We start from the raw sequence: 15,777 nt of genomic DNA on the forward strand, positions 1-15,777 counted from the left end.
AAGCTTTAAGGATGTGGATGCAAATGTTAAGCCTGCCATGGGATACTTGTACGAGGGATTGGATTGAGCAAAGCAAGCCATATAAAAAAAGTGTAAATTCTATAGCAAAGTGAGGGAGATCATTGATAACAAGTGGCCAGGCACATTGCACCACCATATCCATGCAGCAGGTAATTTTAATTTTCAAGTTTCAATTTAAGTTCCTTAATTTATGATTTATGTTGGCTCAGTTGACCTGAATGTTGATAAATTCATATAATCAATGTGTTCAAGTATTTTCTTAAACCTGACTTGTCGTTATTTACCAGGTCAAAGTAATTACCTTGAGTTCATGGATGGGGTGAAATATTATATTGGAAAATTAGAGCCAAATAAGGACACCCTAATTGAAGCTTGAAAGAGGTAAGTTGTCGTTTATAACTTTAAAATGTGAACAACATTGTTCTTTCGGTTGCTGCAGTTTGTAGATTGAGAATGTGCTCTTTATTGTTTTCGCCTAATTACTATGGATGTTCAAGGCATTTCAAGACCAATATGGCTAGAAGTCAAGTGCACTTAGATCCAGGTTAGCTTTCAAATTTCCATGAGTTATTGTAGCCTAAAATAACTAGTATATATGATTCAATGCCTAGAGCATGACCAGTTAGGAGGGGCGATTTGGTTTCAGTGGAAGTCTCTAAAAAGGTAAGGGGAAGGCCCAAAAGGACATGGATGGACGTAGTGAGAAGAGATATGGTGACCTATGGTCTGACTAAGGGTATTGCCCTTGATAGAGCAGAATAGCAAAATAGGATTCATGTAGCCAACCCCAAAAAGTTGAGATAAGGCTCAAACGATGATGATGATGATGATGTAATTCAATGCCTATATGATAAATTTATCTTATGTCTTTTAAGAAAAATGGTGGGAATCACATGGAAGCAAAACCACCCCCGCCCTATTAAAAAAAGATCGCAATAAGGGTCCTCAACCAAACTCGTTCTGTCATAGGGTGTAGTAAGAGAAATTGGAGTAAATAAGTCGATCCATGCTCTAAGGAGGACTAGGTTGAAAACTGAGAGGCTGCATACGCTAGGTTGTTACATTATAATCTAAACCTAAGGAACAGCCAGCTAAGGAGGCAAATGAATGGTTATGATTCTATCAACCTCGACTAAATATTCAACGAGGATCAAACAGAGGAATGCATGGTGAAGCACAAAGAACCAACAAGCTAATGACTCAAATGACAGATAAGTATGTGTGTTTGTGTTTTTTCCTTTTGTTTTTTTTTTTTTTAGGGGGGGCGCATACTGGCCAATCTAGAGGAAGTGAGGAGGGCCAAAATGGTGGGGGTTCTACTGAACAGGAGCACTAAGATGATCATGACAAAGCCAAGGTGGTGGAAGGCATAGCCAAAATGGTGATCATAAGCGATAGAGCCCTGTTGAGAATGAGCATAAGGGCTGGACAAGCCTAGGCTTTGAGTTAGGGGCCTTAGGGCTACCAACCCAACTCTAGCCTTTAAGGGCAGAGACTGCTCTGTCAAGCCAACAGATACTTGGGAGGAAACTCTCTTTCACACCTACCTTCAAGAGACTCCTTTTGGTATTAGGCTGCTGAGCAATGTATTCTTGTATAGGAGTGCTCTCTATGACACTGTGATTCTGCGTCTGTGAGACGTTTATGTACTACAGAGCGATGTATTATCTTAATCTTTACTCTTAATTGTCTTCGATGTGAAGTTGTGATCTTGTGAAGTAGAAATTTATGGGCCTCATTTAAATTATCACTGGAATATTACAATAGTAGTAACTAGTAACTTAATTCGGTGTTTCATCAGTTTTTTGATAAATGAGATCAGTTTTTATCACTTTCCATCTTTTACATACTTTTTTGTGTTGTTTCTATTTGTTTTTTTTTTTTACTGTTTTTCTAATTTTGTGAAACTATAAATTAATTTTTTGGGATTTTGTTGGGGCTACTTGTGGCCCGTACGTTGACTCAGCTGAGTCCAAACTGAGTAACTCAGCTCGGACAGGGGCTGAGTACCTTGCCTGAGCCATGTTTTGAGCACTAAACAAGAATAATCCATTAGACTACCTGATGATGTCTATAAATTCAAAAGCTCCAAAAGGTCCATGATGACAAAATTATGAACACAACTTAGTCAATATGTCTTTATATTTACCATAATTTCCATTGCCAAAACTTCATCAGAAAAAAAAAAATCTCATTGCTAACAAGGATGGCAGCGTTATTTCTGTCCTTCATAGATTGGTAAATTCCTGCAAATTTATTCCAATTTGTTGTCGACATTTGATCTCACAGAAATTGGCTATAACCAAAAGTCATAACTATGATATAGATTATCTATATAATTGCTTGCATATCTTTGAGAAGGGAAATGTCGTAGTTTGTTAAATTGTCCTAACACATAGCTCACAAGGTCATTGCCTAGAAAATTGTAGATGCATTACCCACAGTTCAAAGTCCAATCATTAACAAAGAATAGAGCTTCGTTAAAAGACAGACAACACCAAGGGCCATAATCTGTGAATGAGATATATATCTGTGCAGAAGAACTAGATGCTTCAGACGAGTTATTAGAAGACCACTCAATCTCCTAGCATCGGTTGAAAACAACAACAAAAAATCATTTTTGTTGGGTAGATCAACATGGGATTTGAACGAAATAAACAAAAGCCTCTCCTCCGTTTAAAACTAAAAAAAAAAAACTCCATCATCTCCATAGCAAGTATTGATATTGACTTAATCCAATTCAAACCAAGTGAAAAAGGAACCATAGAAACTGAACTATCTCAACTCAAACTTCTAATCCAATTTAAATTAACAGAGGCAACCATCAAAACTGAAGTAATTGATGAATTTCTCCAAATAGAACAAAGTAAAAGAAGCAAGTATTCAGACTGAACAATTACAAATTAAACTGAGTAAAAATTTCCTAGCTTTGAAACTGAATTATCATTAGATTAAACTAAGTCAATAAAGGGAATGGAAAAATGAAGAGAAAAAGGAATCAAGAGAAAGACTAACATGGCCAGCGACTGCCAATTCCCCCATTGCAGAAGTATCAGCCCAATCAGTAGCAACCATGAGAGTCCTAAGCTCCACAAAAGAGAAACCCTTCAATTGGGCCACAACTACAGAAGAATCCATCGCAGAAACATCGATAGCCCAGTAGGAAACATCTTTCTGCTTTCCAAGAAAAACCAGAAGCTCATGGCTCAGCTTAACTTCAAAACTCCCAAGAAAATCCTTACAACCCAATAAACTTTGCCACCCCAAATGCCAAAGTGGAACACCATCAGATGAACCAGAGACAGAAGAAGAAGGAGAAACGGAAGAAGAGGCTAAAGGCTTGCCTCTTTTGAAAGGAAGGACCTTGACATTACAAGAGCGCCATGGGCCTTCTTGGGTGGAGTCTAGAATGGATTTTAGGGTTGAAAAAGCTGAAGAGAAAGAAGATTCATCGGTGGTGGGGATGGTGTTAGAGGTAGAAGCTCTCAGTGGGTTGCCTGCAAACGCGTGCGGTTGGGTTTTCGTGGACATGGTCTTCTTTCCAAGGAAGAGGAACTTCGTTGCAGGTTTAATGACAAGGAAAATGGGGAGGTGGGCGTTTAGGGAGAGAAAGCGAGTGGGGTAAGCAAGGGTCAGGTACATTCTTCCAACCCCATTATGGATTTGCGACGCTTTCTCTCTCCCTCTAAGTCTGGCTCCGAAAACATTCTCGGCCCGTTTAAACTCCGTACTCTGATCCAGAGCGTAATTAACTTCGGTGGTTTCACAAAATTCGAAAAGCTTGGTCAATAGAATAATTTCAGCCATCCAATTTTATATTCCAATTTCATATCCAATTTTATATTCCAATGGTCAAGATTACTACTTTCTATAAAAAAAAAACCACTCTCATTTGATACTTTTTTCTTATGAATATGATTTAAAAAAAAGAAAAAATTTATATAAAAGGCTCTAAACAATCAAATTATAACCTACCTCAAAAATTTCACTAGAATAGTTTGGCTTGATGCCTAAATATCATCAAGATGCATAGACAAGAGAAGAAATGGATTTCAAATTTCAAAAATAGTGCATCTCGTAATGCATTTTTTGACCGTCAATTTTCAAGTTTTCATAGATATGCTTGATCTACATTATTTTTTAAGCTTTAAATTTTATAATTAAAGATGAAAATATATTTTATTACAAAAATTTTCAGTATTGAAACTATATTTTTCGACACTATTTGAATGTGGGCTCTAATTTGATTGTTTAAATCCTAGGCTCTATACAAACCGCGCCCTTTAATATAGTTTATATATATCATATCTTTTAAGTAAAAAGTTTATAAGGAGCCGGGGCTCTAAACAAGGAAATTAGAGCCCGCCTCAAAAATTTCACTTATTTTGATGCGCCCAAATACAATATCCTCAAATTGATCATCTCGACTTCAAGATGCATGAACATGAGAAAAAAAAAATAGATTTTAAATTTTGAAAATAGTACATCTTGTAATGCATTTTTAGACCACGAGTTTTCAAGATTTTTAATTTTTCATAGATCCACTCAAACTACACTATTTTTTAAGCTTTAAATTTTATAATTAGAGATAAAAATATGTTTTAAAGCTATCAAGAAGATTTATAGTATTGAAACCACATTTCTCGATACTATTTGAATGTGTGCTTTATTTTGATTATTTAAAGCCTCGGCCTTATACAAACAACACATTTTTTTTTAAGGGTGAGGTTTGTATAGAGTTGAGGCTCTAAACAATAAAAGTGAAGCGTACCCTCAAAATAGTGTCATGAAATGTGGTTTTAATATTGAAAATATTTTTGAAAGCCGTAAAATATATTTTCATCTTTAATTATAATATTTAAAGCTTCAAAAATAGTGTAGATCGAACCAATCTATGAAAACTTACAAATTTACTGTCAAAAAATGCGTTACAAGATGCATTATTTTCAAAAATTGAAATCCATTTTTTTCTCATGTCCATGCATCTTGATGCTGAGATGATTAATTTGAAGATATTTGGACATCAAAACAACCTCTTCTAGTGAAAATTATTGAGGTGAGCTCTAATTTGATTGTTTAAAACCACTACTCTATATAATTTTTTCCCTTTTTTTAACTATGTTTAAAAGTCCTAATTTTTCAAAAGATTTTCAAGAAATGGTTATGTTATGGTGCTCATTTTATAATTGTATTCAACAAATTTTGGATATTTATATGCTCTTATGTATGGACTCAGACTTTTCCGGCGTGTAAGAGTAAGCTGTCGTGCATGCAAGGGATGTCACCATGTGTGCAAAGGATGCCGCCGTGCGTGTAAGAGTAAGTTGCCGTGCATGCACGGGATGCCACTGTGCGTGCAAGGGATGACATTGTGCGTGTAAGAGTAAGTCGTCGTGCATGCAAGGGATGTTTGTCGTGCATGCAAGGGATGCCGCCGTGCGTGCAATGGATGCCGCCGAGAGTGTAGGAGTGATGCAAGGAGAGAACAAAAACCAGAAAATTAACCATAAAAAGATGGAAGGTTGAGATAAAATACCTTATCTCAAAGGTCTGTAAGGGAATCTACCCCCAAAACAATCTCTTTCACGAGACTAATTTTTATTCAATTCATAGACTACGTTACAATAAAGGGAAACCTCCTTTTAAATATACTAAAAAAGAAGATTAGCAAAAGAGAAAAAAAACCTCCACACACTCTCCTTTTTTTTCTCTCTTCCCTATTTTTTCTCTCTTAACTTCACATGCTAATAAATAGCCACATTTTTATCAAAGCAAAGCCTCCCACGTTTTACTCAAAGCCTTCCTATTCTGATAAAGATAAAACTCCCCTAATTTAACCTTATCATATTTACATCTCAAACTAACAAGATAAACACAATACAAACTCATGTCCTCCTAATTATCCATGCGCACTCCCTATTTTTATCAAAATAATAAAATTTAAAACAACCCTAATAATCTCCCTTATTACATCAATGCCCCTTTCTTTTCTCTTGGGTTATACGACCCTTCCTAGCTCGGTCACGAAGGGGCATGATTGCATCAAGGAGTAAGCCGTCGTACGTGTATGAGGACACCGCCGTACGCGTCACCGCGCGACACCGCCGTGTGTGATGCTACCATGAGCGCTGCTGCCAATGGGGAAGCCGTGGGCATGACTGCATCAAGGAATAAGGTGTCGTGTGTGCATGAGGACACCGTCGTGCGCGTCACTACCGTGGGGGGCACCGCCGTGCGTGATGCTGCCATGAGCGCTGCTGCCAAGGAGGAAGCCATCGTGAGCAACACTGCCGCACGTGATGTCGCTGAGCACGACGCCGCCATGTGTGTTACTGCCGAGCGTGGATGTCAAGAGAACTCTTATACCTTGCTTTTACATGTATGCCTTGTATGCCCCAGTAAGTTACTTGTATGCCACCTAGATGCCACTGTATGTCACTTGTGTGTCACTTGCATACCACTTGCCTGCTGCCCCCATCTCTTTGCTTACAAATACTGCCCTTCAAACCCCTCTAAGAACTTTTGCCTTCTCTCACCCACGTCCTCCCTTTCTAACACTTAGAACATTAAGCTTAGAAGTTTGGCCTTTAAGGAGAACCTATGTGGGGAACTTGGAGTCTTTTGGTGCATGTATGTGTGTTTAGCTACTACGTCTTCATGTTTTTAGTTAATGCATGTTTTTTTAGTCTATCAAATTATGAGGTTTTTGGATAAAACTTTGAATATGAATATGGCTTGAATGCTCTTGCAACTTTGCTGGATGTGCCTGTTTTTTTAGAATTGTAACTCCAATTTGAGTAATTGTTTGAGCACTGAAGTTATTTTTATTGATTATGAAAGTTTGTGGGGAAGTACCCCTTTGAGTCTATTTTAAGAAGAAAAATATCCAATATCAATATCTATATTGATTGGAAAGTTATGAGCCATTTGCTTAGATATGCTTGAATTATGAAAATGAATTCCATAAAATTTACATGTTTTTGTACAAGATTGTTCACTGACCAAATCGTGTTAGAATTAACTCAAACCACTTTTTAATGAAAGATGAGTGAGTCTACTTTAACCATGGTTTTGGAATTAAAACAAAATTGGTTTTGGAATTAAAAAAAAATTCCCTACGGTTGGAAAATTATGCCCCTTTTTTCTATGAAGATGTCCCTGTTGTGAATGCATGAACTTTTTCAAAACAGTTACATGTTTTGTGTAAGATTGTTCACTGAGCAATTCCTGTCAGAATGAGCTCAAACCACTTATAAATGAAAGATGTATGAATCTATTTTAAAAATGGTCAGCAAGCATGATCGTATTCTCTGTGATTCAAAAGTTATGTTCATTTTCTACAATGATACCACACTAGATTTTCTGCTGAATTTTCTAGAACTATCACATGTTTTGTGTAGCATTGTCTAATGACCAAAATGCCTCAGAATGAAGCCAAACCACTTCTGAAAGACAGATGAGGGAGTCTATTTTCAAAGTGATTATGATGAGTGAAAACTATGCTCGTTTTTCTAAGAGACTGTTACACTAAATTTTCTGCTCTGTTATGAAATATTAAATGCTTATGAAATATTTGAATGAGCATGATTGTAATAAGACATGCTTAAAAAATAGCTAAAGCTTATGAAATGGTGAATGCTTATGAAATATTAAATATGCATGGTTGTAATGAGATATGCTTATAAAATAGTGAATGCATATGAAATAGTGAATGTATGAAATATTGAATGCGCATTGTTGTAATAAGACATGCCTATGAAATGTGAGTGAACTAACAAGACATGCCATTGATGTGATATGACGCACTACGCAACGGGTCATCCGTTAGTAGTGTCATGTGATATGATATGATAAGAAAGTTGTACAAATAATTGAGATCTTCTCTAACTCCCCATGATAGGATGAGAGTTAAGATGCGAATTAGAGTAGTCAAGAGAGTCGCGCCCCCAAATCTATATGGACACTACACATTCGGTCATCCATGGTAGTGTAACGCTCTCTGGCCATAAGGACATAAGAGTCATGTTTTGTAAGGCCTCTGCCTATCAAAAGCCCCAAACGCATTAGGGACTGTGTGTGTGTGTGAAGATATTACAAAATGAATTATCCATTTGTCATTGTCTTCCCTCCTGATGAATGATAGAAGTCTTAAGCAATGAGATTGACTTGGCTTGATTGATAGGGCTTCTACTTCGGGAATATGCGACTTTAAGATTGCATACAGTTAATATATGTTTACCTAAATTTGTTGATCAGATAAACTGTTTGCTCAAGTTATGTCTGATATTTGATTTGCAATTGCCCCACCATGAGAGAAATTTCTCATGACACGTTGAACTGTGGTGCATGATTCCATATTGTAAAACCGGCATGAATTTTGGGGCGGTTATTTGAATAACTGTGTTTAGGCAGGAATGCATGGCGCTTTGACCTACTTATTGGGCTTCATAGCTTATTCCTTTGACTTTCTTGAATGTAGAGTGATAGCTCGCGGGTCGAGGCCGTACGATTAGGTGATCATGATTGGCGGTTGAAGACCTACACTTGACAAGAAAGCTCCCCTTTGATTGTAGGCGTTAGATGGTAGTTGGCCATATAGTGGTTTTGTTGTGAAGCTATGTATTTTGTTGTTGGGCCTTTAGTGCATTGGATATATTTGTAATAACTTTAGAGCTCTTATGTATATATTGATTTTAATTTGTTCAGCTTTTGTTATTGTTGGGTTTTGAGATTTTGTTTTCTTTCGTGGTTTACTTTGATTCGTTCTTTTCAAAAGCGTTGAGCACACTCCCACCTGAGTGACATTCGCTACCTCTGGTCGTGGGCTCGCACCTTGTTACCCTCCAACAAGTATGCTATGGGAGCGGAGCTGTTATACTTTATTTTATACATAAAATATTTTTTTAGTAAAAGTATTTTTTGTCATTAGGAAGAATGTAAGATCACCATATGGAGCACACAATGTGGTAATGTCACACTTAGATATCACACCCCATTTAATGACAAAACAAAGGTATATAAATGTCCAAATTTTGTAGAGTAAAATTATAAAATGATATATAGTGTGAGCACCCTAACATAACCCTTCAAAATAATATCTTTTTTAATAGAGCCTAGACAAATCTGTATTTAGTCTATTTTCAAAAAACTTCATCCCTATAACTTGATTTCTTCATTAACTTAATATTATTTGATTTTGGTTTAGAGATAAACACATTAATAATAAGAGTGAATTAAGAATATTACTACAATAAAAATTCCATCAAAAATTTCACTAATAAATTCCTTTGGCCCGTTTGGCTCATTCGATTCAGATTTCTAGGAGTCACTTTTCCTGAAAAAAGTTGAGCAATCATGTTTGGTTCGCTTAGAATTGACATTTCTATTAGAATTGGGATGTCCAAAGAATTCCTTAATACTCATTTTAAGCATAGATTTTAGAAACCTCAATTCCACCAAAATAAGTGGAATTGTCATTTTGGTGGTGAAGAACGAAAACATAATAAAATAAACTATACCAAATTTTAGAGAGAACATATTAAAATTTTAGAGAGTGAAACTATATCAAATTTTAGAGATAGAAAGTATACGAATATTTTTTAGAGAGAGAAAATACATGAATTTTTTAGTGAGTGAAATTATCTCAAAGTTAAAGTTTTAGAGAGAGTATCTTGAAATTTTAGTGAGAGAAACTATCTCAAATCTTGAATTTTAGAGAGATAAAGTATTTTAAAATTTTAGAGAGAGAAACTATATTAAATTTTAGAAAGAGTATCTGCTTAAAATTTAGTAGAGAGAAATATCTCAAAACTTTTAGGGTGAGAAACTATCTCATATTTTAAGTTTTAGAGAGAGTATATTGAAATTTTAAAGATTAGATTATCAAATTTTAGATAGAAAAACTACCTGAAAATTTATAGAGAGACAAACTTCTTAAGTTTTAAGCTTTAGAGTTAGATAGAGAAACTATATCAAATTTTAGATAGAAAAAGTGCCTGAAATTTTTAGAGAGAATATATTTTAAAAATTTTAGATAGAGAAACTACCTCAAATTTAAGTTTGAGAGAGAAAGTATAGTAAAATTTTAGAGAATGAAACTACCGACAAATTTTAGAGAGAGAAACTAATTCAAAATTAAAGTTGAGAGAAAAACTTTTTAAAATTTTATAGGGTAACTACATCAAATTTTAGAAGGAGAAAGTATACGAAATTTCTTAGAGAGAGAAACTATCTTAAAAATTTTAGAAAGAAATTCTCAAATTTTAAGTTTTAGATAGAGAAAATACCTTAAATTTTAGACAGAGAAACTATATCATACTTTAGAGAGAGAAACTACAAAAAATTGTTAAGAAAGAGAAACTGTCTCAAAAATTTTATAGATAGAAACTACCTCAAATTTTAAGTTTTAGAGAGAGAAAGTATCTCAAAATTTTAGAGAGATAAAGTACCTTAAAATTTTAAAGGCGAAAACTACGTCAAAATTTTTAGAGAGAGAAACTATTGCAAATTTTAAGCTTTTGAGAGAAAATATCTTAAAACTTTAGAGAAAGAAACTATATCAAATTTTAGATAGAGAAATTATCTGAAATTTTCAGAGATAGAAACTATTTAAAAATTTTAGATTGAGAAACTATCTCAATTTTTAAGTTTTAGAGAGAGAATGAAAAGTAAAAACATTTTAAAAAAACTTCTTGAAAAATTTAGAGAGAGAAACTAACTCAAAATTAAAGTTTTACAAAGAGATAGCAGTTTAAAATTTAAGAGAGTAACTATATCAAATTTTAAAGTGAGAAAGTACATAAAATTTCTTATAGAGAAAACTATCTCAATTTTTTTAAAAAGTTCTCAAACTTTAAGTTTTAGAGGGAGAAAGTACCTTAAAATTTTAATGAGATAAACTATATAATGTTTTAAAGAGAGAAACTATATGAAATTCTTTAGAGAGAGAAACTATTTGCAAATTTTTTATATATAGAAACTATCTCAAATTTTAAGTTTTAGAGAGAGAAAGTATCTAAAATTTTTAGAGAGAGAAAGTATTCCAAAAATTTTAGAGAGAGAAACTATATCAAATTCTATGTTTTTGAATGAGAGTATATTAAAATTTCCAAAAAAACCTATATCAAATTTTAGAGAGAGAAACTATCAATTTTAGAGAAAGAAACTATCTTTAAATTTGTATATATATAGAGAGAGAGAGGACATGCATTTCCAAGAAAAAGAAATTCCAGACAATCCAAATAGGGAATTTGTTTTTTCTTGATTTTGATTTCTAAGAGATGCAATCCAAACAAGATACACCAGATTCCAAGAAATGACAATTCCAAGAAATCTCAATTCTAGGATTGACATTTCCCAAGATTGAAAAATCCCGGGAATCAAGACGACAGGTCTTGGTTCTTTGGACTCAAATTTCTAAGTGTCACTTTTCTTGAAAAAGCTAGGCCAATCGCGTTTGGTTTGCTTAGAATTGACATTTCCGTGGGAATTGAGATTTATGTGGGATTTCTGAATGCTCATTTTAAGCCTAAATTTTGGAAATCTCAATTCCACTAAAATAGGTGGAATTGACATTTCATGGAATGATCCATTCTGTTGTTGAAGAACAAAAAAAAAAATCAAAATTTTAGAGATGGAAACTGTATTAAATTTTAGAGAGAGAAAACATTAGAGAGGAAAACTATATCAAATTTTAGAAAGAGTAAGTAAACGAATTTTTTTAGAGAGAACATATACGAATTTGTTAGAGAGAGACTATCTCAAATTTTTACAGAAAGAAATTATCTCAAATTTAAAGTTTTAGAGAGACTATTAAAATTTTAGAAAGATAAACTATATGAAATCTTAAGTTTTAGAGAGAAGAAGTATCTTAAAATTTTAAACAGAAAAACTACATTAAATTTTAGATAGGGGAACTACTTAAAAATTTTCAGAGAGAAATATCTCAAAACATTTAAAGAGAGAAATTATCTCAAATTTTAAGTTTTAGAGAGAACATATTAAAATTTTACATAGAGTAACTGTATCAAATTTTAGAGTGAGAAAATACCTAAAATTTCTTAGTGAGAGAAACTAGCTTAAATTTTTTAGAAATAAACTATCTCAAATTTTAAATTTTAGATAGATAAAGTACCTTAAAATTTTATACAGAGAAATATATTTTAGAAAGAGAAACTACCTGAAATTGTTCAAAGAAAAACTATCTCAAAAATTTTATAGAGAAAAACTATCTAAAATTTTAAGTTTTAGAGAAAGTATATCAAAATTTTAGAGAGAGAAACTATCTCAAAATTTAGAGAGAGAAAGTATATAGACTTTTTAGAGGGAGATCTCAAAGGTTTTAGAGAGAGACTATTTCAAATATTTAGTCTTTGAAAGAGATAATTAAAATTTTAGAGAGAGAAACTATCTCAAAATTGAGAGAGAGAGAGAGAGAGAGAAATGATTTGCATTTCCAATTAAAGGATATTCTAGGCCTTCCAAACAAGAAATTTGTATTTTCTTGATTTCTACAAGATGCGATCCAAACAGTATACACCATGTTCCAGTAAATATCAATTCCAATAAATCTCAATTTCAGGATTGACTTTTCCCAAAATTGAAAAAATCTAGGGATCCAAAGGGCCCGTTTGGTTCCTTGAATTCCGATTTCTAGGAGTCATTTTTCCTAAAAAAGGTGGGCCAATCGTGTTTGGTTCACTTAGAATTGAAATTTCTATTGGAATTGAGATTTCCATGGGATTCTTGAATACTCATTTTAAGCCTAAAATTTGGAAATCTCAATTCCACCGAAATAGGTGGAATTGACATTTCATGGAAATGATCAAATTTTTCATGGACCCATATTAAAATTTTAGAGAGGAAAACTTTATCAAATTTTAGAGAGAAAAAGTAAATGAAGTTTTTTAGGGATAGAAAATACAATAAATTTTGTAGAGAGAAATTATCTCAAATTTTTGGAGCGAGAAACTATCTCAAATTTAAAATTTTAGAGAGAATATCTTAAAATTTTAGAGAGATAAACTATCACAAATCTTAAGCTCTAGAGATAGAAAAAATCTTAAAATTTTAGAGAGAGAAATTACATTAAATTTTAGAGAAAAGAACTACTTAAATTTTTTTAAGAGAAATATCTCAAAATTTTTCGAGAGAGAAACTATCTCAAATTTTAAGTTTTAGAGAGAAAAATTATCTTAAATTTTAAGTTTTAAAGAGAGAAAATATTTTAAAATTTTAGAGAGATAAACTACATTAAAATTTAGAAAGAGGAACTACTTAAAAATATTTAGAGAGAAATATCTTATAACTTTTAGAGAGAGAAACTATCTCAAATTTTAAGTTTTAAAGATAGTTTATTAAAATTTCAGAGACAAACTATATCAAATTTTAGAAAGAAAAACTACTTGAAAACTTTTAGATAAAAAACCTATCTCAAAGTTTATGTTTTAGAGAGAAAATATCTTAAAACTTCAGAGAGAGAAACTATATCAAACTTTAGATAGATAAATTACCTAAAATTTTTAGAGAGAGAAATTATTTCAAAATGTTTAGATAGTACCTCAAATTTTAAGTTTTTACAAGAGAAAGTATTAAAATTTTAGTGAAAGAAACTACTTAAAAATTATAAAGAGAGAAACTATCTCAACATTTAAGTTGTTAGAGAAAGAAATTACTTAAAATTTTTAAAGAGAAAGAGAGAGAAAGCATCTTAAAATTTTAGAAAGAGTAACTATATTAAATTTTAGATAGAGAAAGTACCTAAAATTTCTTAAAGAGAGAAACTATGATGTAGATCAAGATCTAGTTGCTACAAATTTTAATTTTTGTTAATTTAAGTTTTAGAGATGTGGTAGACTTTTTATTTATTTTACTATGTTTACGCTCCGATCTGCACCGATCTTTAGGATAAGATCTGCTCAAATGTTAGCAAACTTAGTTAAATTTGAAAAAGGTAGAGAAAGTAGGGTCTCTTGAATTATGAAAAATCGCAGATGTATACAGATCTGGTATTTTTATTAGTCCACTAGCAGTGCTAGCTCCAAATCCGTATTTTGACTTACAAATTCTTCTAAATTTAGTTAAATATAATAATAAATTAATTTTTTGAAATAAATAAAATAAAACCGAGAATTAAATGAAGAAATTAAATTAAATTAAGTACAAAAATAAATGCTTAGCTTTACGGACCCGAAACCTGAAGTGTTGGGATTGGATAAGGTCACTCTTCTGATTTGTGCAACCATCTTCTTTTTTGGATGCTTTTTGCTTGCTGAAATTGCTAGATCTAAGGTTCTTTGATCTAGATCTAGGATTCCAAATGCATAGAAAAAACTCAAGAATTTTAGATAGCGTTTATCTAGGTTTTTTTTTAAAATTTGAGGAGAATTTTATTAGTTTTATTGAGAATTTTTAGTGGGATCTACCAAGGCTTTTCTTGGGATTGGATGAAAATTTATGGGTTCTGGGATTTCCTGAGATTTTTTGGAATTGTTTTGGATTTTTCTTAATTTTTAAGAATTTTCTAAGGATTTTTACTAATTTTAAGTTTTTTTTGGTATCTTTTTTAATTTCGGGAATTGTGTCTTATTTTCTAATAATTTCTAAGGGATTTCTGAGGTCTTTTTTTTATTTTGGAAGGAGGTATTTATAGGCTTCAAGTGGGGATTTTTTTTTAAAAGATTTATCTTGATTTTTTTGTTTTATCTAATTAGAAAAAATGCGTTTACTGCGTCATGGCCCGCCTTGAGACTCGACACTTGTAGGGTATCGCAGAAACCAAATTGTTATTTTCTGGATCTTTTTAATCATAAGTCCGATTTGAGTCATTCTTAGACTGTTGGAAAGCTCTTGGGGTATACTTAAACTTGGGATAGGTTTTGAAAAATTTTAGGACAATTATATACGGTTTAGGTTTGCTTGTGGCCTACTAAAGTTTGTGTGGTATTTTAAACTTAGAATCAAGGCTTTTAAAAGTTCTCTTAGCTAGAATTTGAGAGGGTATCTACAAGTGCCCCTTTTTGGCATGCACTTGAACATTAGGTGAATGTCAAAGAAGTAGACACCTGAAACATAATGGGAAGGAAAACTTTTTTCGATGGATTATTCTTTTGATACTTTTGATGCGTAAGACATCGAACTGGCACTTGTATCTTTGAATCAGTGTGGTTGAGAGGTTTCCAACAATCGGGATCCAAAGTGATAGTCAACAAGAACTGTGCTATCTTTAAGCCGGTGGCACTCCTTACAATTACCCCAATGCTATATGGGATGTTGACAGTGTAGCAATCTTCGACTTTAGACATTTTTCTTGGGGTCTAGTTTTCCAATCAAACGAGAGTTTGATTTAGAAGAAACCATGGGAGGATGAATTCTTGGCTAATTGAATTTCTTGTTTGCCTTAAATTCTGATTCTTGAGATCCACATGTTCTAAGGGTGCGTCATTGATCAAGTTCAAAATTCAAAAAATATTTTTTGAATTTTGTAACATGTGCCAAGCTGTCGGATTTGACATGAAGGACAAAGCTTTGAAATCTAAAACTTAGTTTGAGCTAAAAAAAACGTTAAGAGTCAGAAAGCTAGGAGCAATTAGGTAACCTCGCAAATTTTAAAAACAAATGCAACTATAAAATATACACAAAAAATTACATTTTGTAATACATCAAATGCAAGTCTATGGCAAAGGGATTAATTGATGGAGCAGCAATATATCATGAAATTTTTAGTAGTACTGTGATTTTAACAGTCACCAAGGACAT

At 32.8% G+C, this 15,777-nt stretch overlaps 1 protein-coding gene across 8 annotated transcripts in view; it reads right to left on the bottom strand.

Annotated features, from left to right (window-relative positions):
* Positions 1-3,680, bottom strand: part of NUDX19 (nudix hydrolase homolog 19) — a 33,635-nt gene extending 29,955 nt beyond the window's left edge. For all 8 annotated transcript variants that reach the window (XR_016055354.1, XR_016055355.1, XR_016055359.1 and 5 more), the window contains exon 1: positions 3,037-3,680. Coding sequence is in view for 1 of the 8 variants with exons in the window: in XM_006842760.4 (XP_006842823.1) it covers positions 3,037-3,663 (627 nt within the window). In the remaining 7 variants the exon portion in view is untranslated. The remainder of the gene's footprint in view (positions 1-3,036) is intronic.
* Positions 3,681-15,777: the final 12,097 nt, after the last annotated feature.

The sequence above is a fragment of the Amborella trichopoda genome, chromosome 5 (genome assembly GCF_054954075.1).
Source record: "Amborella trichopoda isolate Santa Cruz 75 chromosome 5, AtrichopodaSantaCruz75HAP2 v2.0, whole genome shotgun sequence".
In the NCBI taxonomy this organism is placed as follows: Eukaryota; Viridiplantae; Streptophyta; class Magnoliopsida; order Amborellales; family Amborellaceae; genus Amborella; species Amborella trichopoda.